The sequence below is a fragment of the Dysidea avara genome, chromosome 5, assembly GCF_963678975.1.
Source record: "Dysidea avara chromosome 5, odDysAvar1.4, whole genome shotgun sequence".
NCBI classification, from domain to species: Eukaryota; Metazoa; Porifera; class Demospongiae; order Dictyoceratida; family Dysideidae; genus Dysidea; species Dysidea avara.
Genome location: NC_089276.1, coordinates 30753079 through 30779167, shown reverse-complemented (window position 1 = coordinate 30779167; position 26089 = coordinate 30753079). Strand labels below are relative to the sequence as shown.

The 26089-nt window shown below is 39.5% G+C and overlaps 3 protein-coding genes and 1 long non-coding RNA gene across 4 annotated transcripts in view; 2 read left to right on the top strand and 2 right to left on the bottom strand.

Moving 5' to 3' along the window:
• The window catches only part of LOC136255179 (collagen alpha-1(XXIII) chain-like), a 176133-nt gene that overhangs the window by 26141 nt on the left and 123903 nt on the right, over positions 1-26089 (bottom strand). The window lies entirely within an intron of this gene.
• Positions 2572-10921, top strand: LOC136255805 (uncharacterized). Its single transcript, XM_066048700.1, has 10 exons — positions 2572-2787; positions 6427-6643; positions 6720-7044; positions 7100-7381; positions 7439-7538; positions 9052-9260; positions 9317-9369; positions 10072-10136; positions 10187-10685; positions 10745-10921. Exons 4-10 carry the CDS (start codon positions 7263-7265, stop codon positions 10750-10752), a joined length of 1053 nt encoding a protein of 350 aa, XP_065904772.1. The 5' UTR covers positions 2572-2787; positions 6427-6643; positions 6720-7044; positions 7100-7262; the 3' UTR covers positions 10753-10921.
• LOC136255806 (uncharacterized) lies at positions 5035-5873 on the bottom strand. Its single transcript, XR_010701112.1, has 3 exons — positions 5677-5873; positions 5354-5592; positions 5035-5306 (listed from the first exon to the last, which is right to left on the bottom strand). It is a non-coding gene; the product is annotated as an uncharacterized lncRNA (long non-coding RNA).
• On the top strand, positions 11646-20127 carry LOC136256465 (uncharacterized). Its single transcript, XM_066049434.1, has 21 exons — positions 11646-11664; positions 12180-12229; positions 14139-14247; positions 14597-14825; positions 15650-15912; positions 16048-16154; positions 16286-16495; positions 16546-16725; positions 16771-16910; positions 16954-17289; positions 17338-17676; positions 17732-17847; positions 17899-18386; positions 18433-18460; positions 18508-18666; positions 18712-18918; positions 18972-19041; positions 19093-19697; positions 19745-19823; positions 19878-19925; positions 19982-20127. The coding sequence occupies exons 1-7, from the start codon at positions 11646-11648 to the stop codon at positions 16373-16375; spliced, it is 867 nt and encodes a 288-aa protein (XP_065905506.1). The 3' UTR covers positions 16376-16495; positions 16546-16725; positions 16771-16910; positions 16954-17289; positions 17338-17676; positions 17732-17847; positions 17899-18386; positions 18433-18460; positions 18508-18666; positions 18712-18918; positions 18972-19041; positions 19093-19697; positions 19745-19823; positions 19878-19925; positions 19982-20127.

Sequence of the window (26089 nt, the reverse complement as noted above, 5' to 3'; positions counted from 1 at the left end):
TTTAACTGTAGTCTAAATCCCATTATATACTCCTGATTTTAATAGACCCACAATTCCCACATTCATCGAACACACAAAAGGACTTTTTTATCATGGCAAAGTAAACCTATAAGCCTACAGCAGTACTGTATTTAGTATTAAAAGGGATCTATAGTGAAATCCTCAGAAAATAGTTTTATTTATTCCACAGTTTTCTTTGTTCCACAGGATTTCCCAGAATAATTAATAGCAAGTGTGCCTGACGCCAAGTGCATGGCCTACTGCATGCTACCATGAATACGCACATCAACAAGAAACTTACCAAAAATGCCAACTTATCGCAAACCTAGTCCATCTACTCATAGATATATTCCCATGATCTACCGTATACTCTACAGTTCTAGGCTTTACCGCGTATCATGTTTAACGCGCACTTCTGAAGCGCACTTGGTGACGGAAACACAGCCAAACTACAGCCACCTTAACCATCGCCGTTAATGTATGAACCTTAAACCTTTGTGGATAAGTGACAAATGGTTTATTCTTGCAGACTACATCAATTGAACAAGCTCGAACAAGCGTACACATTCCTTATAAGCGTCCATTAAGTATAAAAATATTTCTTCCAAGTACTACACATTCAAGGCTAGATTTCTCATTCACGCCAACTTAAAAGTATATGAAAATCGCTGCATGGCTCTACCACACATAGTTCTATTTCATAAAGAGAGCTCAGATTCATAGCTGATTTGGATCCAGCTATTTGCATGTTTGAAATTTTGCTTTCGTCAACTATGTTATGCTACTTAACTACATAACGGAATAATCAACAACTATAAGTTTTTATAGGATAAATTTCCTTCATTGTCTGAACAGTTTCTGACAAAAAATTGAGGCTTTTCAACAATGGCACCATGATATACCAGAACACGCAAGTATTAATAGTGTGTCAGCAATTAGGACACGCTTATTTTTTGGTCCTTTTCACTTCAAACAATTTTAAGCTTTGTTGGCCACATATGATCTCAGTTTGGAAATAATAGCATTAGTCATCTTGGAGGATTTAGCAAAATCGTACTTTTTAAGTAGGTATTTTTAAAATTTATATCTCTGGTCAGTAATCATGCTTCAACACAAAAAGTGACGCGTGTCATGAAGAAAACCATTTTATAAACTGACCAAATTTCATGCGATTTGATGCACTGCTTCTGCCACAAACAATGCACCTTTTTGTGTTTGATAATAAACCTTTTGTGTTTAATAATAAGCCACACCCCCAATAAATGTTATGACTGTGGGCATCATTACCATGACATAAGCAAACATAATTTTAATAATTTAAAATAAATAGCTTAACATGTAAGCATGTATGCAATGAAACGACTGAGCACAGAAAACAGCTTAGAACTTGACCAAGGCTACGCCCCCAGGCAATTATTCGGTGATAAATGGACATCATATTGGTGTAATGGTATAGATAGCCTACTTACAAACAGTTTCAGGTATGTAGAACAATGCCATAACGTACTTGCTGATCTATATGTGCGCATAAAAGTTGAGAAATAATGTATGCATACTAGTCCATAGAGTTATAGGCCTATATCTCTCTGCTTGATTTTATGGTGATGTTCACATGATTGGTACAGGTAACTTTTGGCATTGTTCTACATACCTGAAACTGTTTGTAAGTAGGCTACCTATACCATTACACCAACATGATGTCCATTTATCATTTACCACCGAATAATTGCCTGGGGGCGTAGCCTTGGTCAAGTTCTAAGCTGTTTTCTGTGCTCAGTCGTTTCATTGCATACATGCTTACATGTTAAGCTATTTATTTTAAATTATTAAAATTATGTTTGCTTATGTCATGGTAATGATGCCCACAGTCATAAAATTTATTGGGGGTGTGGCTTATTATTAAACACAAAAGGTTTATTATTAAGCACAAAAAGGTGCATTGTTTGTGGCAGAAGCAGTGCATCAAATCGCATGAAATTTGGTCAGTTTATACAATGGTGTTTCTTCATGACACACGTCACTTTTTGTGTTGAAGCATGATTACTGACCAGAGATATAAATATTAAAAATACCTACTTAAAAAGTACGATTTTGCTAAATCCTCCAAGATGACTAATGCTATTATTTCCAAACTGATATCATATGTGGCCAACAAAGCTTAAAATTGTTTGAAGTGAAAAGGACCAAAAAATAAGCGTGTCCTAATTGCTGACACACTATTAATACTTGCGTGTTCTGGTATATCATGGTGCCATTGTTGAAAAGCCTCAATTTTTTGTCAGAACTGTTCAGACAATGAAGGAAATTTATCCTATAAAAACTTATAGTTGTTGATTATTCCGTTATGTAGTTAAGTAGCATAACATAGTTGACGAAAGCAAAATTTCAAATATGCAAATAGCTGGATCCAAATGAGCTATGAATCTGAGCTCTCTTTATGAAATAGAACTATGTGTGGTAGAGCCATGCAGCGATTTTCATATACTTTTAAGTTGGCGTGAATGAGAAATCTAGCCTTGAATGTGTAGTACTTGGAAGAAATATTTTTATAGTTAACGGGCGCTTATAAGGAATGTGTACGCTTGTTCGAGCTTGTTCAATTGATGTAGTCTGCAAGAATAAACCATTTGTCACTTATCCACAAAGGTTTAAGATTCGTACAAAAAACGGCGATGGTTAAGGTAGCTGTAGTTTGGCTGTGTGTCCGTCACCAAGTGCGCTTCAGAAGTGCGCGTTAAACATGATACGAGGTCAGAAGCAAACGGTAGATGGATTTAGGCATTTTTGGTAAGTTTCTTGTTCATGTACGCATCCTATGTGTTCACGGTAGTAGTAAGCCATGCACTTGGGGTCGGGCATACTTGCTAATATTGAGCCAGTGGAATAAAGAAAAAATTTTCTAAGGATTTCACTATAGCCCTTTAATACAGTTCTGTCAAAAGGAATGTTGTGATGGGTAACCAGGTGGGACTTCAGCTGCCTACACCTTCAACAGTACAATCTCCTGTGTGTTACTAGTCCTGCCCCAAGAGGACTTGCCTTAGTCTGGTACATCGTAGACCCTATCAGCAGGGCGCTTATTGATTGGAGATTATAAGCGCCCGCTTCCCTAGACTTGCGTATGGTGCATAGGCATTCCAATGCTGGTTCGCTCGAGGGAGTGTCACTTCAATAGCCTCTGTACTACGATCTGCGACTGCAGCCAAAGCCGGTCAAGATTGATTTCGATTTTGACCATTGACGCAAATTTGCCTTAACTTTTGACTTTATTCCATAAATTTATACTACATTTTTGTTCGCTACTACTCACCAAGCTTTTACTGTGCTGAGTAAACAGGTTGACCTTTGTTTTTGTAAAATCGGCCTTGTCCTTTGACCTGTCGCTTTGACCTCAGTCAGAGGTCGTAGTACAGTGGCTATTGGCTGTCGTAGGCTTTGTTAAGTGTGTTGTGTAGCGTAGTATCACATAGGTATATGCCATAATACATAGCATTCAGTTTATGCTCAGTGGCTATACAGTAAATTGACCAGCTTGCCACGGTACTTTTCATCATCAGAATGTTGATTGTAGGGGTGGCCTGATTCCAGGTTTGATGTACCCCACTGCAACTTTAATGCAACCAGGAGGAATTGGTCTCAAGTGCATGCTGTTGTCCTTTTTTTAATTCCTTAATGCATTTTTTTCAATGGTAACTCAATTGGTTATTCAAGTGTAGGCTAAGATACACTTAAATTTTATGAAACGCAAGCATGTTATCCAATTGTTGATGCTGCTGGTTGTTTAAAAGATGGAAGCGGAGAAGAGTGGCTAGTGTTTATACACGCATCACTTTCAGAATATGGAGACCGTATATAAGTCTGATCAGCTTGTTTTCTGACTCCCATTATGTACAATCAAACTGGCTTTTTACTAGAGATTATTTGGCTTTGATGCTGATTTCAAAAACACACTATTAGTGTAGGAAAACCCCAATCTCAAATTCCGAATCTTGGCAATAAACATCTAAAAGCATTTGAAATAATTATGGTATATTATTAACTGAATGAAAGTTTTTTTTTTCAAAACAGTGACCATGAGAAGTTTTCCAGACCCCTTCAGTTCTACTAATATAACTACTAATATAACTGTTTTGGCTTTACTTTGCTTGAAAATATTTCGTTGTCTTTGAACTGTCATTATTACATGTACAGTACATAAAAAATAAGGAGAAATTTCTTCAAAGGTGTGAATATAGACCAAACCCTTGCATCCGTTTGCCAACTTTTGCTGTCTGCTGGTTTGAAAGTTAATTCCAACATGTCGAAGAGGGCCAGAAGTGTTAAATTTCATCTCTATGACATGTTGGAAAGGATCATTTTACTGTCTCAACCTTTGTTTTACGGTCAAATGCTAACATGTGGTAATCCATTTCAAATATTAGCGACCACTTTAATGAATAGAACCTTAGGATAAAAACAGTATCCTGGTAATCAAGATGTGTTGCTTTTCCGTACAGAGGCTACTGGGACTGTCATAGGTTACTTCCAATTTTCCGGGGTTTACATTACTGTATGGCAATAAGCCTGCATGGCATGTGCAAGTACAATTTTGTGAGCTTAAGCACATGTATCTATTATGTGAGATATTGATCTGTATCTAGAGTGAACAAATGGCTTACACATAAATTGTGATATACACTGTTAAAACTGGGTAGTTATATTAGCACACATTATGTTGATTTAACAACCTCCTTGAAATGTAATTGTTACTATACAAGTGCTAAAATCACTAAACAGTGGTTAGTTTACACTTTCTATGTAACTGTAGCATCAACCTTTGTGCTAATTCAGCGTGGTACTTGTTATTTTAGCAGGTCATGTTGGTGCTATGAAGTGCTCAATATTCAACTGTGACTCTCACATTCAAGCAGTGACATGTGCATGATTCGGTACCGCTGTTGCATAGCTACTTCACAACAGAGCGGAAGGAAGTATACAATACCAACAATAAATGCTTCGTGGCAGTTGAACAATAATACCAAAAAGAACAACATCTCAAGATGATCTCTTTTTAAATATGATTTAAATTTCACAGTTGCTTGTCAACTTATATACTTATCATTTACATATATTAGCAATTAAACTGATGACATGCACACAGTATGTACCATTACAGTATCATAAATGTATTTATGTTCGACAACGGAGAGGTACAGTATAGTGGTGGCTCCAGGTGTATACGTACTGTCTATAGGTAGGTAGGAGCAGGGTCCACTCCACACCATCGAAAATTCTTTCGCTTCGTGCCTGTCAACTTGTACACTCAACTGCAAAGAAAATATGCCAAATACGTTAATAAGGCTGTTTAACTTACCGTGTAAACATTAACTTGAAGTGGGATTCTCCTTTTCCCACACTCCTGAAGGCGCTCTCGCTATAACTTCAAATAAAAAAAAATAGTGCACTCCAGCTGTAGTAAGCACTGTACATATTATACAATAGTAGTAATATATACACAATATTTAACATTAGTCATTAGGAGGAGTGGACTCCCTGAGTCAGGACAGATCTGCCACTTGCTCTCAGCCAGCTGACAGTGGGAAGTGTTGCATCCTATGTGGTGAAAGAGGTAATGTTAAACAAATGACTATGTACAGAAACTGGGGGAGTGCTGAAAAGTATTTTGTGCACACACACCTTGGTGAATGGCCACTGGATGACGGCTATGCCTGTAAGAAACATTTAGTAGAAGCCAAGCGACACCATAATGACACCACATTTACACCAAAATGGAAAAATGACAATTCTCCTAAAGGCTGTATACACCCACAGTGTTGCAACAGATTTCATGAAAAACTTATGAAGCCTGCTTTTGCTACAATTACTGCCTTGGAGACACACCTTGGAGTGCAGGTATCTGATGACGTCCCATTTCTGTTGTGTCCGCCTTGCTATAGCAAGGTATACAATCACTTTAACTCCCCGAGTAGATGTCTGTCTTGTGGAGCTACATCAAAATTTGGACAAAAATTCAACAACCTAGTAATGTTAAACAAGGAACTGAAATGCAAAATGTAACTCGCTTATGTATTTGGCCACAAACCAGCTTGTCTCATTCCCAGCTGGGCCTGCAGTAATAGCAAAAATGCTGCCTGATGACAATGCTCGGATTTATCAGGCCAGGAAGTGCGATTTAGACAAACGATGGCCTGTATGTAGCCTTAGCAGTTGAGTTACACCACATGTCATGAACATTTGTCTATACCAAAACTTACTGGAAGTACTTTGGGTCACTTTTTAGGCTTCATTATGCCTAACCAATGCTGCTAAAGTTCAGTGAGGCTGCAATAGTTTTCATTGGAAGGTGTAAACCTATCATGATTGATCCCTACTATACTGTACTGTGTCTTATTTACTGTGTGATTAAAATTCTTATTTCCCTTGTAGTTTTCACAACAAGTTAAAAACTAATCCAAAGTATTTAAACCACCATGTAAACAGAAAGTGTGATGACCTCATTATGACCCTTTTATCCTTTGAAGAGGACATGTACCATGACTGTAAATACCTGGAGATCATGAGTTCACCTGAGTTACTATCACAGAAACATGATGGAGTAGATCGTCACAAAAGGGGAAAAGATATTTCAGATGATGATGTTACGGTAATTAAATGCACATTATTACAGTATTTATTGGAGAACTGAATGGAAACACATTGTGGCTCTGTGTTCTATTTAGGAATTGAGTGATGGCGTGTTTCAAGTCAACTCAAGTGATCACACACAAGTGTACTCTGTACACAGGAAAGAAGCTACATGTGACACTGACAGCTGTTGTGTTCCTAGATGTACATGTCCAGAGTGTGGCCACTTGTGCAGGCACAGAATTGAGTGTACCTGTTACGACTATACTCATGGTCACCTGTGTAAGCATGTGCATAAAGTGCAGATGCTATTAGTTATGAAACAACCAGAAGAGGATTTGAGCACCTCAGATCAGTTGGATCAGGACCAGGATGGTATTGTGTATAATGTTACATCACCAAAGAAACAAAGAACTACAGGTTTGTTATTCACTATACTGTTAATACTGGAATATGTCAACATACCATGCTTTAGAATTAATTGCTAAAAAGAAAAATATTGAGCATTATCTGGAGGACATCAAAAGTGCAATTCAGCCAGTTCAAGAGAGTGACATCCTAGATCGAGTGTTGTCTTTGGTAATGCAGTCATCAATGGCTCTCAAAACGTAGCTCCTGAAAATAATGGGACAGACAACATGCCACCTAGCTTTACCATCAAAGAGAAGTTTGCTCCTGCACAAAAAAATGAAGTACAAGTACCCTTTAAAAGAACGAGTAAGGTACCTGGACAAAAAAAGCAGTGCAAGCAATTAAGGTAAACAAGTATAGAAACTTAATTCAATGATGTGACTGCATGTGAACAACCTCTTAGTGCTCCAAAGAATCGTGACAATGAAGAGATGTGGTTGAGAATTGAGCAGGGGGTTAGCACAGATGTAGATGAACAAAATGATGATGAAAACGATAAGGATGTATGGTGTTTATAATCACTTTGTGTAAAATTAACTATGTGTCTGGCACTTAATTGATGCTTGACTATAATTATATAACTTAATTTTCCTCTCCAATTTACTGCAAAGAATTACACAGTAGTCTTGTAATTTTAATTAGCTAACTTACTCCAGTTTAAAACAAATACTCTATGAAGACACAGACATGCTGAGTGATTTATTCTTCACTTTGTTCACACACAAGTAGTCACAACTCCATAATTCAAATTCCATAATTCAAATTGCCATTCTATATTGTGATTAAAGCGCAGTATATATTGTTTTGACCTACCCGTGTGTGTGTGTGTGTGTTTGTTTGTTTAGAACTTTTTGGTCGAAGTCATTAAACTATGTGTGAAAATATCATGTGTACAGCAAGGGGTGGCACTCAGACCTATCCTGTACTCTGATCTGTGTCCTCAGTCAAGGTCAAAGTCAAGCTGGAAATTTGGTGTTGGTCAAAGGACAAGTGCAATAATAAAGTGTATACCACGATCAATACGTTTAGTTTTAGGATAACAACATGAACATAATTTTACAAAAATATACTAGAATTTAGTCAAGTGCATTTTTAGTAAAAGTCAAAGGTCAAGGCTTATTTTCCACTTTGACCGAGGACAAAGATTTGAGTACAGGATATATCAGAGTGCCACCCCCTTGTACAGTGAAACCTGTTAATCGGGACACTTGAAATCAGGACACCTGTGTAATCTGGACACTTGGTAATGGTCCCAGGGTGTCCCTTAGCATGTAAACTAACCCTGAAAATCAGGACACCTTTATTATCAGGACGCTGTTTTTGATTCCAAGGTGCCCTTAATACACAGGTTTCACTGTAGTCAGAGCATTGTTAATGATGGCTTTTAGCACTACAACGAGCATCCCATGGAGTTGGTTCCACTTATCTGGTGACATTAAAACATTCATGGTTGATGGTTCCTCGTCACAATAGTTTCCTGTTTGCATTCAACTTAAACACACAATCTCTATGTGCATGACTGTATCAGGAAACCCATGCATATAAGTATACATTTTAATTATAAAATATAACACTTTAGCGTGGGCCTTCAAAGGCGTTCCTCGGTCCTTAACTTGCATACTTCCATGGAAACGCGGTTTGTTCATGGCAAAGATATGATCCACTTTTGACTTGTTATATTGAACAACATGGAGCATTAAATTGTGGGTTAGGGTAATATAGGGCTAAGACGTTCGGTACCTTGGTGGATTTGCCAAGTGATTTCTTTGCTCTTCCTACTGCTTAGCACCAAACATGGGGGGAGCATTGGTAACTGGACAATGTAAATAACACTAAAAAAAATTCTGAATTGTGTGAACTATGTGAGTGTTTGCTGAGATGGTCACGTATATATGTATAGGAGTTGCCTAATTTTGTACTATCTGATATAGCTTGTCAAATTCAATGAGACATCAAAAAAATGACATGCACTGGTCAACCATTTGTTCTTGACTATCATGAAATGCTCATTTACAGGAAACCAAGACCAGTGATGATACGAGTTATATCGATTGCAATGAGACAAGCAACCTGATTTCACAGAGAAAACGTAAGAAGAGGTGTGGTAGCTGTGAGAATTGTTTGAATGATGACTGTGGCAAGTGTGTGTACTGCTTGGACAAACCAAAATTTAACGGTCCTGGTAAGAAGAAGCAGTGTTGTATTACTCGACGATGTACTCAAGGAAAGTTCTCAATTCATTGTGAGTTGTATAAGTTGACTATCTTTGACATGGGACAGGTTTAAATGGAACAACAGAGTTAAATGAATTAACCAAAGTTACACAAGCTTCAGGTAAATGTCACGTATACATATATATGCAACAGTGTATCCGTTACTGGAGGAATAGTGGTTTTGAAATTGCTAACTACATAAGAAACTTGTTTCCCAAAGTGAATTGTAGCTGTGCTATGTGCATGTGGATTTGACCACTAGTACATACCACTAGTACATAGTCGATAGTTGATTTTTTTTCAAACACCTGGTAACTTGCAATGAAAGTAGTATGTAATAATTATGTTTGCCACCAAACTATATATTATGACTTACAATTATACTTCAAACATATAGAGCATAAATATGACTAAAGTTGCACACATTTTTTTTACAAAAATGAAGTATTAAAACATTTTTTTTTTTAAATGAAGTATTGAAAATGAAATAGTGCATACTATAAACAACTCATTATTCAAGAAAGCAACCTGTACGTCATCTTATTTATCAGCTTCAAATAGTTCACTCATCTAGCTTCAATGGTATGCATGTTATGTACATTTGTTTATAGGTGTATGTAAACAAAATAATCGTCATTTACTGAGATTATCAAAAATAAACTAGGAACTACTATGTGAGTTTTGCTGAGATGGTCAAAAAGTCTAATTTCCAGCTCAATTATAAAATCTGTATGGACATCCTTGGTCCAGACCTAGTATAGGGGTGCTACTGTACACGTACACCTGTAAATAAGCAAATTTAAAGCTTGTTTATATAATATAGCTAAGAAAACAATTGGAACAAAAGCGTCATTACCAGATAAAGTCACAGTGGATCAATACTATCAGGTGAACATTCAACATTACATTGGTGCATTATTGTACATCAAATTTTATAGGGATTGTCAGTTGGGAAGTTTCTTCAACCACCTGACACACATTTTACAGATAACCCAATTCCACCACAGTATATACATCTGTTTGGCTCAAATGAACAAGTCAGCAACTGTCAGAAGGCCTACCAATTTATTTCAAGTCAAAGACGAAAAATAGTTCCTATATTTGGGGACGGAAATTGTTTGTTTCGCTCTTTGTCTTATGCTGTATATGGTGACCAAGACTTGCACTTTGACCTTCGCAACAAACTTGTTGGGGTGATCAGATCAAACAGGCACAAGTTCCACCATTTGATAATGCAACATACATCAATGGAACAACATATCAACCAGATGTGTAAAGTTGATATTTGGGGCACGCAAGTTGAAATCTATGCCATGGCCACATTATACAACATTCCAGTGTATATTGCGAGTCAGAATCCTAAGTCTTTAAACTACTTCTGGTGCAAATACACCCCTATACTATTAGATGATCATACAAATCAAGAGACTCTTACAAGTGAGATAACACATGTTGAAATTATACATATGAATGGAAACCATTTTGATGCTATTCAGCCAATTGACTCAACCAACTATTCTCAGCCTGTTATCACCCAAGTACACAAGCAAGGTGGAGTCATCTAACTATCACAGTACACTTTATTATTAGTATTGTACATGATTCTTAGTAGCTACCTCATTTGATAATACTAAAAACGGATATTCAGTTTACCTATATACTAGTCACAGTCGTAATACGTGACCAGTCACAGTCTTCAGCCTGGGTTGACAAAGGCGAAAGCACTTAGCAATCAACTGGAATTTGAAAGCGTGATGAACCCTCGCCGGTTGAGTGACCATCACTACCATAGCTCGATAACACCTTCTACAGTCTGTACATGGTAGGGCATAGACTACCGTTTCGTTATGAATGAGTGGTTTAACTTCAAGCCACACCAGGGGATTGAGCGCCAGGGAGCGCTTATATTAAGGTCACGTGATACGTAGGATGTCTGTACATAACGAAACCCCTGTCGTATCAGCTGCACGTTCTCGACATGACGCATCCGAAGACGTGGTTTTTGGGTGAAGATGGCAGGGGCGGATCCAGGGGGGGGGGCTTTGGGGGCTGAAGCCCCCCCCTTCATATTTAGGCTTTACTTGATCAATATGCTGAGTATTATAATGAAATTTTGTCTTAGCATAATTATATGATCACTAATAATACAAATACTCATAAAACCACCTTATAAACATCTTTCCAAGGTATTATCAGTGGATTTATGCTAAAGTTTATGCAACAAGGACCCGGATCAGCATTGGAGGTGTACAAGATCGAGATACTCTAATAGAGCAGTCAGCTAACTACTCTAATAGAACATTCACTGGAAACATGTAGTTGGTGGAATTTTTCAAATCTGCCTGCACCTATACATACAATGAAGTGCATTGGTCTGTTTAAAGGGCGTTAATATACATGGCAATACTTAATTCAGGTACACAATTTCCATTGAAATGCTCTCAGATTCAATCTTGTATCATTCAAATTTCAAAATTTTCCACTTTCAACATTTTTATTCTAACATGCTTGCACCTAGCTATTCAGTGTTGCATGTGTGCAATTGTGAGAGGGGTACATCATGTACTTGGTTGTCTGTACCTACCCAAACTTTTCCATTAGTAAAATGCTTCAGAGAGCCATACCTATAATCTAAAGGTAGTATATAAAATATCTACAGGCAGAAAATATTATGAATTTTATGTGAAAATGTCTCCAAATTGCAGTGTTTTTGCATCTATTTTTCAAAATTTTCCTGGGGGGGCATGCCCCCAGACCCCCCTAGTTCCAGCATGCTTTGCATGCTGGGAAGTGTGCTTTGCACACCTCTACCCAAGAGATTAGTACCTTGAGTTAGGCCCCCCCCCTTTTATAAATCCTAGATCCGCCCCTGGATGGCGATAGGGTATCCTTCTCAAGTGGAAGCGGATGAGTTGGCGTTAACTTGATCAGAAAGCTCAGTCACCACCACCGAGGCTAGAGCACTGGGTAGAATTGCTACGGTAAGCTCTTTTATAATACTGTGGGTGTATGTCATGGTTTACAAATACTTCCCCACCTATATTGTAATTCATAGCCGCTATCAACCCTGGGGCTGTAGCTAATGGGAGACTAGAAAAACGAAATAGTGGAAAAGCCAATATTACATTCTTAGCATGTTTAACATTTTACCATTTTTATACCCTCTATAGTATTTCATACAATCTCACCTCGTAACAACTCTGCAATCGCGATGACAAACACTAAGGCGATCCTCAGAGTGATCTTTAAATAGAACGCGCACAAAACTAACCACTCTAGAACAACCTAACTAAGCTAGTCTACTTTCTAATACACTTTACTACACAATCCTACCAAACTATTAGGTTCTTTCTACTAAACTTGTTTATTCCAACTGTCACACAAACAACTAGCTGAATTTATTAGAGCCATACTGTATAAAATGATGGGAACTAAAAATAGCACTTAATCTTTGAATTGGTTTAAAGATGCTTGGCATTGGATAACCAACGAAGTTAAGAACAGGTTAGCTAAACTGAGTAGACTATTTCAGAGAAGGTTTCTGGGATGAGTGTTTTGTCACTGACAAGTTACAGCCGCATGGTATAAGCAAGATTAGTAAACAGAATGCTGCTGCTACTTCACGTGTACCTGTGGTCTTGTCCTCAGAACTGCATTCCTCTTATAGTGGAAATGAATGCACATTGTCAATTAATTATGGTACTGGTAGACAGATAGTTCCATGCGGTTGACTTGCATATATTGATCAGGGGAATTGTACATGTTGTTGTTGTGTGTGTGCTTCCAAGTCACTAGTATATTGAAGTCTATGGTGTCTAACAAGTTAATCCATAAATGGATTTTTTATATAGTGGAAATGAATGCACATTGTCAATTTGTGGTACTGGTAGCCGGATAGTAACATATGCTGATCAGGGGAATTGCACATGTTGTTGTGTTTGCGTGTGTGCGTGTGCGTGTGCGTGTGTGTGTGTGTGTGTGCCTCCAAGTCACTATAGTATTGAATAGCTACTATGGTGTCTAACACATTAATCCATAAATGGATTTTAAAAAAGGATACAAACTAGACATATAAAAAAATTAAAATTTTAAAATAGGGAATAGGGATCGCTGAAAAAAACCATGAAACAAGAAGGGATCGCTGGGGTGGTAATGTAAACCACAAATCCCTATTTTGACTCGATCAATTCTAAAGGATGAATAGAATGGAGCATTATCACAATTCTTGACAGAGAGTCAAAATAGGGATTTGTGGTTTACATTACCACCCCAACGATCCCTTCTTGTTTCATGGCTTTTTTCAGCGATCCCTATTCCCTATTTTAAAATTTTAATTTTTTTATATGTCTAGTATATGTTATGTTGTGTTGAAATCCTCATAGTTCTGTATAGTGTACACAGTAGTACTACTTTTAGACAAGGTTCTGGCTTGTTGGCCAGAATGATTTATACAGTAAAATGTATACTCATCTAACTCAAGACTGTAAACTGTAGCTACCATCTTTAGAGTGATGGTCTAATCTGTTTATGGAGGGGTAATGTGTTTTGTGTTGTTGTTGGTGTAAGGTGCTTCAAGTTCACCACGCTCTCCTCCCTTATGACTTTCTCTCCTCACTACTTGGTGAACAGCTGTTGCTGTGGTCTCTTACCCTAGCCTGTATTTGATGTTTGGAGCCATCCCCCACTGTACCACCTAGTTTTATGATACTGTAATCAAACAGAATAGAGCATGTCCAAGTGATACTGATATCATGCACTGGTTGTTTATTGTGGTAAACTGTCCTTATGTCACACTGCATATTCAAGTACACTTGACAAATCTGTTACTGTATTACTTGACTAAACAACTGAAATTTGTTGTGTGTCTGTGAGTGTCATGTAATTCAACAGGAATATGTGAAGGCTGCATCTAGCCAGGTACAGCGAGAGATCAAGGTGACATTTGAAGATGTGTTCCAGTATGTCATCAACTGCTGGTTAAAGGATGGCTCTAAGTTTGGTATGGAATTGTTTTCTGTGTGACCTGTGTGTTGTTTGTGTTATGTGTGTATGCAGTGAAACAAACTGTCCACATTATGCTAGGATGCAATAACAGGGATGTACCTAGCTTTAGAATAGTGGCGGTTATAAGAGACAAGAGTGTAGGATAAAATGTGTGGGTCCTTAAGCTTGACAGGTGAGGTAGTGGCTATTTTTTCTGAGTGCTAGTCATAGCTAAATACTGCTAACCATTGTGGGAACATCCCTGCAATATTAGATAAGCCTCAAAAGCAGCTAAAAGTGCAAAGCCTCTATGCTATAACTTTGCCTCAACTGGTGTAAAGCACAATTGCGTTCTTTTTTTCCAGGAGCTATAAACAACAAGTACCTTCTATTGGGGTTATCTCAGTTATCATTTTTTCATGAGCCAACTGACCTTCAGCTGTTCATCAACTCTGGAATTTTACGCAACCTCCTGTCTAGCCAGCAGGCTCAATTGGTGGCAGTTAATGATGACGAAAAGAACAAATATGTGCTCAACGAGAGAGTGGTCCTCAGCTGTTCTCAACTGCTGCAACTTATTGCTGTGAGAACTGGGTCAGTGAAATAAATTGTTATAGTGTGACTATGTCTTTTTGGTGCCTGCACGAAGTGTAGTTTGTGTGCATTTATGGTATAGTGTAGTGTGTTGTGTGTGCATGTGTGTGCCTTAAGAACTTGTAGCATCAATACCCAGTGAATGTCGTATAGTGTTCCTGACATGGGACTTGTACTGCAATTTGACAAGTGTGTTATTGTATGCTAAGTGGTAGCCATCTGATTGATGAATATATACACCTGCCTGTACATTGTAGGACTCAAACGATTATTTCCACGTACAGTGTAATTGCAGTTATCCAGAATTCCGTCCAGCCGAACTCCAAAATGATTGTTCTATTAGAGTAGTTGACGGTTCTATATATACATTAGAGCAAGTAATTGTTTTATTAAGATATTTATGCTTTTTACACACTATTTCAGATTTTTAAGAGTTCTGGTTCCAGAACGTTTGCATAACTGAAGTATCATTTCTACCCGGGTTCAAAGTTTAAATCCACTTATCTCACAAAGGAAATGTTCATATAAAAGCAGTATGTGAATACCACAACAATCAGATAATTTCGTTGCACTATAAAACAGTAGATGATAGGTTTTATGACCTTCTACTTCCTTATAAAAATATGGTATAGAAAGTCATCGATAGTACCGGTGTTTGTGCAGCCCCACATGCACCTACTAGGCAAGCACTACAACACTTGGAGTTAACACTGTAATGCATTGGCATGCTTCAAGTGCTTGTGCTTATGGTCAAGCTCCTTTACAAGAGCTTGAAGAAGTGTCGGGCTGCAGAGCTGCTTTTCAACACTTGTTCCATATTACAGGGAAAGACTTGATGTGTTGAAGTCAACACCTGAAGTAATCCAGTTTCTACTAGCTGCTCTATACCATCAACTCAACATCCTTTCACACTCCAGTCAGCTTGAAGAGGAGACGGCCGCTGCCAGAGACAAGCAATTGGTGGAGCTATTAGGTTTTATGCTTTTCCTTAAAATGCTTTTCTCAAATTTCCCTGGACTGATGGAGTTTGCTGACATCAAGAAATGGTTCATGCACTTCAAGAGTATAGCTACCGGTAGTTGCCAAGGTGTGTTGTATGATCTGAGTATATTTTGTAGTTATTAAAGTTTCTGCTATATCTATGAACACACAAACCTGTTGAGCAGGTTCACACTGTACTTACTGTTTGGTGATTATTGTTGGTTACCTGTTCTTATTCCAGACACTCTCAGTAAAGTTACCAAGAAGACCATCATACTGTCAATTCAGTTGCTAGGTGAACTATTGGTTACCAAATCCAACAGATTGTCAGTTGAAGTGGAGGCACAGGTAAAGTGGTGAATTGTGTGCTTGGTGGGTTTGGGCAAGACCTTTTTATGGAGGTATGAAGTGCACCTTAGCAATGTTGGGGACTGACTTGACATGGGCCAATGTAATGTAAGATGGTGTTATTTACCTAGGGGGTGTCTGTTTACCAAGAGGGGGTGTCTGCAACAACAAGGCGTGAGCACTCCTTCCATGAGTGCCGTACAGAAGGCCATCACAACTAATGAGTTGTCAAGACACTGCCGGAGAAGGACTCGTGGAGCAGACGAGACCTTCAAGAACATAGAGGCTTTGCTGCTGCAGTTTACCTATGCAACTGATTCACTCGGTGTTCCTGTTTTCAGGTACATGTATCCCTGATTTCTCCAAAGTTCATTTTGTGTACTTCATTCAGTAAACAGATGGTCCCCATCTGGAATGAGGAGAAGAAGCACATCCCGTGTATTCAGGATCCTCCAAGCGTGGCCCTGTATACTGTAACAGGACACATCAAGAAGGGTGGGGTAGAGCTGCCAGTGTTTCGATGTGCAAGAGGCACAACATCCCTGGAATCGTTTCACCTCCACCTGGCCAGGTTAATCTGCAATTTTTCACAACTGTGATGTAGTTGTTTTTCCAGATTTATCCCTGGGTCGTCTGCAAGTGATGTCCACTTCCAGGCTTATTTACTGGAGGGCTTGGCCAGGTGGAACCAGGCACGAGCACTGGCAGCAGCAGCAGTCTAGTATGCGCATTTTTAATTTGCAGCTTGCTAGCAAGGTTAGTTTTTAAATTACTACACCCTTGCTGACTGACGTATCAGGTCAACAAGGTCAGCGAGTCTGTCTCCGGCAGCAAGCTACTCCCGTACCATCACACACCAACATGCCGCAATGAGGGGGAGCTGTTTGGGGTGTCATACCTCTACAAACAAGCTGGCATGCTTCTTGAGCTCACTGAAGATAAGTTGGCTGAGGGTGAGGAGGGAGATGAAGAGCTACATGAAGAGCTACTGGATGAAGGGTTTGCAGAGGATGACACTGACACTGCCACCTTCACTGACACTGCCACCTTTTCTGAAGACCCCAGGATGGTTGGTACGGGAGTAGCTGAAGAAGATGATGAGGATGATGGTGATGATGATGACGATGAGATGGAAGTAGTAATTAATTGGACACAAATTGTAATATAATTATTTATGTGTCAGGATGATACTACCATTGATGATGGTACCACCATGGCAACCACCAGTTCCACCACCACTGCTTCCAATGACAGACATTATATCTGCCAGTTCCACCACAGTAGACTCCAGGGGGATACCAGGATGGGAGAAGGTGGCACAGTTAGCCCTAGTGCTTGTTGGGCTGGACCGGCTATCTGTGTCAAATGAAGAGGTCCAGAAGATCAAGGCTCTCTGGGATGACCTGGATCCTTATGATAAGAGGGCTACAGAAGTGCTCCTTAAGTCTCAGCCACTGAATTTGAGGGGTCACTTCTGTGGTCAGAAGAGGACAGGTCACACGACCACAGAGCAAATGAGGAGGTATACTGACGTACTTAAGTGGTAGTAAACGATACTCTAGTATGTGTTACCACAGATGCATTCTCGCTGGAGTCTCTGTGCCATTGTCTCCATTAAAGAGCCGTGTTGTGGAAGCAATCTGCTTACTACTGTGCACTAGGCGTAATGTGTCAACAAGGACCAGCGGTACCGGTATGGTCATGAATATAATATTGTTATACTGTACTGACACATTCCATGTAGGCGGACAGAAAAGAGCCTACCTGTCCAAATGGAAACTAATTTTGCAGGACTACACTGCCATCCGGGCTCGGCTATACAATTCCCTAGACCTGCTGGAGGGGACCAACCTTGCATTGTATGCTATTAATCAGACCACTTTGGTTACTCACTCTATTCGATAAGGCTGAAGTTTTGATTCTTTTATTGATAGCAAAAATTGTACAAGAACGAGGAGAGGAGGAAGGAGATCCTGGCTAGAATGCAGGATCTAGAGATGGTAGCTCCACCACTCTGTGCACAGGAGAATCTTCCAGCAAATAACCAGCCACCTTCCCCTCCTGCCCCTCCAGCACCACACCATCAATTCTCCGAGCCGGATGACACATCTGGACAGGCTAGGATCAGAGCTGTTGCCGGCACTGGTACTCATGTGGGTTCTCGGGTCCAGTGCACAATAGTACCACCGGAATTGGCTGCCCCACTAACAGTGACACACAAGCAGCGAGCTGGTAATCCTTAGTAGTATAGTCATAACAATTATTGTATAATTTGCAGGGATTCCAAGAACAGGAAGTGGAGACAGGTATGTTAAACCTTGTGTACGTCAATTTTGTGTATGTCATGTTTTAGGAACTGTGTGTCATACCGCCATTTGGCACCGTAAGCGAGCACTGAAGAGAAGGATGGAAGAAGCTGCTGCTGCTGGACTGGAGGGACCTCTTCCTCCACCACGCCTACACAAAAAGCATAAACAACATGATTGCAGCAAATGCCACCAGCCTTTGAGTGGTAATTACAAACTAGACACTATATGTCCTGATTGTTCTATTTTAGTGCATAGTGGGCACACCCAGTATTATGGGAACTGGTACTGCCCAAACCTACCAGGGCAAGTGCCAGTTGCTGAGTGGAGGGCACAACAGAAGGCGAACCGAGTTGCCCAGAGGGAGAGAGAACAGCAGCAGCAGCAGAAGCAGCAGCAGCAGCAGCAGCAGCAGCGGCAGCGGCAGCTGCAGTAGGAAACAGACTAACAATGAGAAGGTTTGCCATGATGATCTGTGCATAAGATAATTCAGTGGACTGACTACTTCCAGTAGGCGCCCAGTGATCACAATGAAGGACAGCGTAACCCATCATGGTGCTGCAGGAGTGGACTTTCTGAATGTAAGTGTACGATTTGTTTGTACATGAATGGAGTATACTATTATATATTAGGGAGCAGTGGTGGAACAATTTTTTAATGACAATATATACCAAAAAATATTCAGTGTATGCTTATTACTAGTAGTAGTGGTGTGTCACTCTTTTTGGTTTAAATTCACAAAAGGTGGACTGGAATCTGGTCGCAAAAATTTCATGGAATTCGCTTTATAATATGACATCAATCCTCTGCATCCTGATCACTATATCTCCATAATATCCTTACATTAACTACAGTTATGTGCACCCTGTGCAATCTACTCTAATAAAGCAGTCACTTTGAATTGTGAATTAATTAATTGTACCAAACATTCAAGTAGTTCCCCTAGATTTGATTCCTAGTGGGGCTTACCGGTTTATGCCAAGTAAGATTTGTTTGAAAGAAGAATGCGGCAGTACTTTCAAGGACCTTGATCCTTTTAATGTAGAGACCCCCTGTACATGTGTTTTGTTACTTTTCTGTAGTTGAACTTCATAAAGTCTGTAGGAATCCACTTACCAATGTCAGCATTGCGTGAACGTCCCAGTGTACGGGACCTGACAAGTCTTAGAACTGAACGAGTATACTTAAGGAGGGCATGTGTCTTACAATTGAACCAGGACTGTACTTTGTGGATGCAGTAAGTTGAGCATCATTTAGAACAAAACATGTTGCGTGTTCCAATAGCTACAGGGTGCAGCGTTAGCCAGAAATGTTTCATATCAACAGAGATATGTTGGAACCATTCCAAAACTTCAATGAAAGGGTAAGCATTTGTTAACAAAATCTGTCGTTCTATGCATCCTTTGATTTTTGTTAGCCTGGTGACACATTGCAATTGTGACCCTTAGGCAACTTTTTAAACAAAGTAGGATGCATGTTCTCTGTACATTGCAGGGATCACCTTATTTCCATCTTTATTAGGTACGTATTGAAGATGATGTAATAATCTCCTCGTACTGTGGGGGGATTAAGTCCAGGATGATCAACATCTCATAATTTTCTGGACTGGACTATCACTATGTGTATTATGTTGAATGTGTTGATAATGGTATTAATTTGATATTCGTAAGCTTGTGGATGTTCTAAACACGTGCATGCTCATTGTATGTTACTATCTTATGACCTGATGTGCTTGAGGGGTTATATAGGGTCTTGATATTGATCTCGCCTATGTCACTTGAGTCTGGTGGCCTTAGCTTGTTTGATTGGTGGTATTTCCAGCTGTCCAGCACTGTAACACATTGCGCTTGGGAACGGTGGCAACGGCAACTCATCCAGCCTGTAAAAATAAATCAAACCATTGACAGTAAGTAAGAAACAAAAAGTGTGGAGATCTGGAGTACTTGATAGTGACATAGTTACTGTCTATGATATTGATGATTACACAGTGTGACCATAGATAAGAATACTACAATCCTTTACTACAATCTTTTACTGACTGCTCTATTAGAGTATATCGATCTTTTGTGAATTTTTTTATGGAAGAAAAAGGGAAGGAAGTGTCCCCCATCCCCTAGATGGGCCACTGATTATAAGGTTTGGTCAGAATGATGATTACCATGATTGAACACTGACTGTTCTGGGCTCCCCTCTGGGGCCTGTTGTCTGGAGGCTGAATAGGAGATGTTGTACAAGTTATTAGAGGTGTACCGATAATCGGATCGGCTACAATATCGGCCACCTATATGGTATTTTTTCACCAATATCGGTAACGGTACAGAACAGCAGGAGGACCGATATCGCTACCGATATTTATACAGTAGCAAAAGTTTGGATTATGCACTGGTTTTCTTGTGGCTCTAGCTTATTGTTCACTCTGCAACAAGTGTTACGCTACGAGAAGCCATATAATTACACGCGATTCTAGTGTTTGTTGCTGGAAAGCTTATCACAGTCTTTACAAATGAAGCAGTTATAGAGTACCTTTGTAATAAAAGAAGGATCACAGGTTAACCAAGGAAACTTGCTGTACCAGTTTTCTCACAAGCCATTAGAATGCGGAGTAATGCAGAAATATCCGTTTAAGGCTTCATGGGAGTATACATAAAAATGTTTGTAGGTGCCTAATTGTCTGGATTGCACAATAGAAACCCAAGCTGTATACCACCACAGGCAATGAATACATGCACATGTTGTTGTAGGGTAGGTAAATGTACATTTTCGTTTGCTTAAAATATTAATGCAAATATCGGATCGACTATCGGTAATCGGCTTCTTTTGGTTGCATCAATATCGGATATCGGTACATGCCAAAAACCCATATCGGTACACCTCTACAAGTTATGCTGATGCCTATAGCTAGCATATCAAGCTAGCTAGCTTTACTCTGCAAAGCCTGTGACATATAGCTACATGTACAAGGGAAGCCCCATGAACTCTCATTACCTAAAAGATGGATTGATTGCTACTGTCATGTGAGTGGAGGCCCTATTAGCTCTTGTGTAGATGAGGGTAACTAGCTATACAATGGATTATAGAGGGCCTATGGCTATAGTGGGCTACTGTTAAAAGATCGTGATGGTGTATAGAAACATTCGTCTGATAGCCACTGAGAGCAGTGTAATCTGCTACACGTAGTGGCTTCGATTAGTGGAACAATTAACGCTAGGAGGCCACAAAAGGCAGGCCATTCAGCTTAACAGCTGAACTTTGGAAAATTGGATTTGGCGAAATCCAATTTCCCTAAACTACAAAGCATAAAACTTTAGCGTTTGGAGCGCGCAGCGCGCCAAGTGCTAAAGTTTTATGCTTTGTAAGTATAAATAATAGGATGCATATATGGTGGAAAGATACCTGCATAAAACTCTATCCTTTGATTCTTTCTATGTGGTAATAATTGAATGATGGAAAGGTACCCTCATCCTCCAGACTTTTGTCAACACACAACCATAGACTAATGTTACATTTTTTAGAGTTTCAGGGAAATCAGAGTTTTTGTTACAGACTTCAGGGCCATTATCTGGATTATTGATTGCTTTGTCCAGTTATTGGTTGTTTATATGTGCATCATATTCCCTAGCTGCTTCAAATGTGTTCTGGTTGATATTCTGCATTCAAAGTACTTTAGTCAAGGCCTTGTATGGTCCAAATACCAGACTGATTGGTTCAGCCATATTGCGACAGCTATACAGGTGTCCAGAGAAAGATTGTCTAGTTATTGATGCATCACTCTATAAAGGTTGAGCACTTTGACTACAATGCCTTAAATGGTGGGATAAACCAGCTAGCACCCTTGCTAATTGAAGAAAGCTCTTTCATATTGTACCCTTTACATCATTAAACTATAAAAAGACGTCTCAAAACCATCATACGTGCAGAGATTTGGACTGCATGGACATGTTAATGCACGGTATACTAGACCCATCTGCTTGAAAACATTAGTTAAAGGCATGTAAGGAGTTGCTGCAGACAAAACGGACTATACCTGGATCAAACAGCAATAGCACAATGTTCACAGCAACTGTTTCCAACATTTGAGTGGCTGTGGAGATCTTGTAAATGCGTTGGCTTCCCAAAAACCAAAGAATAGCGGTGTCCGGAAATGGTAGTCAACGAAACAGGCTGACTTCAACGAGCCGTATCTTCCACACCAAACATAGCTGAGACTCCAAATTTTTATCAACACACGACCATAGACTGATGTTACATGCCCTAGAGTTTGGCGGAAATCGGAGCTGTAGTTACTGAGTTCAGGGCCACTGTCCGGATTATTGATCGCTTTGTCCGGTTATTGATTGCTTTTCCGGACAGATATATTGGCTTCGTATTCCTAGTTGCTTCAAGCGTTCGGGCTGAAATTTTATATTCGAAGTACTTTAGCCTAGACCTTTATACGCTCCAAATTTTAGATTGATCGGTTTATCCGTTTGGCAGCTACAGGTGTCCGGGAAAAGGATCGTCCGGTTATTGATGACTTACTCTATGTATTATATACCACACCTGTGGTTGAGATCAAAAGCACCGCGCTGTGGTAAACTGATATACCATGGCAAACTGTGGTATGTAACTGGTATACCACGCTTTGTGGCTACGCTTACCATATTATGGCATATATGGTGTAACTTCACACATTCCGCGAAATCCTTATCTAAACGGTAAACAAGTCTCTAATAACAAGCGCCTCAATCAACCAACAATTATTCACCTCAGGAACTGGAACAAGTTTCGATGAACTGTGGATAACTCACTAACCGCGACCATGTGGGCGTGGCACCACTAAAAGTGTAAAACGTCTGATCCATCAAGAATTTCTATTGATTTCCATCTCCAGGAGGTGCTGTTTCACTATAACTTACTACTCTATAATCGTTGTCATCTACTGGGGTGTAGAATATAACAGTTATAACAGGTGGGGTCTATTCTACGCAACGGAACGGAATGATGGACTAAACTACAGAACGGAATGCTTTCTCAAATTGAAGCTTGCAGCTTACCATTGCTGTACAAGTTATCGGTGGCATCATAAGCACTTCCAACAGGTAATCAAACGCACCCCAAGAAAGATAAAACGAATTTAAGGATCGATTGTGGGTTCTTGTTGGTTGTCATTAGTAACGGAGTACTAATTGTGGGAATACTGTGTTTATCTTCGGATGTATCAAGTAGGGAACTTAATGCATGACTTGTTGTACTAGTATGTGAGTTGTTTTTGCTTACTTTGACTTTAGAATGTACATGTCTTGGGCCCAGCCTTTATAATCGGCATAAATCAGTGTAGCTAAACTACAAAGGAAACAAGTATGGTGACAAGCTGAATCAGTTCAGTCTAAGCAGAATCTAAAGGAATTTTGTGCAGTGTGTGAGGAGCAAATAATCAGATATCTCGAGGAGGCCGGGCTATATGTGTGAACATCAGTGATTCATTAACAGAGTAGTGGACTAATGCCAGATTTCTCAGCCTGAGTAGTGAGTTGAATCCAGGATGGAGTCTATTTTACAGAATGGAATGCTTTCTGAATCAAAACTTGCAGCTTGGCTAGCTGCTATCATCGCTGAAATTGTATTTTATCAGTGGAGCCTTCAGGAATTTTATAAATGGAATAGGATAACAATAAAATATTAATAGCTGTCTCACGCAGTGATTGTTCTACTAACTGATATATCAAGCAGGTCTCTCCAATTCATTTATTACATGACCAAGGAAAGTTTTGTCACTACAATACAGTAGCTGATTGGATGTCAGTTGTTTCTGCTGATCTTGACAGGATAAATAGTTTAGAAGACCACTTAATATTAGTTTCAGAGCATAATATCCACAGAGAAATTAACTAGAAAGTTACTGGTGACAGGAAAAGGCTAGGTGATCATGACTTTATTCAGTCTAATAAACAGAATATATGAGTGAGGTATCACTTTTTAAAATGTTCAGACGACCAGCGATGAGATGCATGAATTCATCAAATTTTTGTTGCGGTTGGAGACACCAAAAGCAAACTGACTATCAAGACACACGGTAGTGTGTCGTGCGGCCCAAGAAGCCGGCGCGTAACACCCGTGAGTATATTGACAGGAAGAAAGAAAACGCAATTTTCGCACCTCCGTAGCTCTGTGCTTCCTTGATGAAACAAGACGATTTTTGCTGTGGACATTCCCCCCAACTGCAGCACTCCACATTCCAAATTTGAGCGAAATCGCTTCGCGCGTTCCCGAGATATGCGACTTCAAAAATTGGCTCAGTTTCTTCGTTTTTTTTTCTTCTTACTTTTCTTTTTCTTGTCGCACACTTACAAAAACTGCTATAAAACTCGAACGCCATATCCGATTGCCTTGAAATTTGGCACACAGAAGGGGATACAAAGGCGCATCTCGGTACCAACTTTGGCTGGAATACGATAAACAGGCAAAGAGTTATGAGCGATTATTCACGAAAAATAACACCAATATGTTGTCACGCCTACAGGGTAAACCGCGCATGGGAAGAAGCTAAAAATCGGTGGGTGAATAGGTTAACTATTGAACCTCAAACCTTTTGTGGTTTGAAAGAAATCGAGCTAAAAAACAGGAAGATACAACGAAAAAACCAACAGTGTGTAACAATTACGCAATCGAGATTAGCTAATAAAAAAACGACTGCTTGCCACGCCTACCAGATAAACCGCTTGGGGTAATGCTTTGAAAATCGTTGACCAGATGGAGTAATCATCTTAGAAAGGCTCATCAATGGTGTAGAAGAATCAGACTTAAAGCCACGGAGTTATAACACGAAATCCAACTTGGTGCAGCAAGTGCGAGATCGAGATACTCTAATAGAGCAGTCATCCTAATAGAGCAGTCACCCTGAAGAGAATTCAAGAGATCAGTTAGAAACAAGAAACCTATATAGAGATCAGCTACACACAAGTCACCCTGTAGAGAGATCAGCTAGAAGAAGTTACCTTGTAGGGAGTTCATGCAACTATGGAAAGGGATAGTTCAGCTAGAAAAAATCACCTTGTAGAGTTCAGCTACAAAGAAACCACCATGTAGAGAGTTCAGCTACAAACAAATCGCCCTGTGGAGAGATCAATAGAAGAAGTTACCTTGCAGAGAGTTCAGCTACAAAGAAACCATCATGTAGAGAGTTCAGCTACAAAAAAATCTCCCTGTAGAGAGATTAGCTAGAAGAAGTTACCTTGTAGAGAGTTCAGCTACAAAGAAACCATCATGTAGAGAGTTCAGCTACAAACAAATCTCCCTGTAGAGAGATCAGCTAGAAGAAGTTACCTTGTAGAGAGTTCAGCTTCAAACAAATCACCCTGTAGAAAGATCAGCTAGAAGAGGTCACCTTGTAGAGAGTTCAGTTACAAAGAAACCACCATGTAGAGAGCTCAGCTACAAACTAGTGACTTTGTAGAGACATCAGCTAAAAGAAGTTACCTTGTAGAGAGTTCAGCTACAAAGAAACCATTCTTTAAAGAGCTCAGCTGCAAACAAATCACCTGTATAGAATTCAGCTACAAATAAATCACCCTGTAGAAAGATGAGCTAGAAAAAGTTACCTTGTAGAGAGATCAGTTACAAAGAAACCACCATGTAGAGAATTCAGCTACA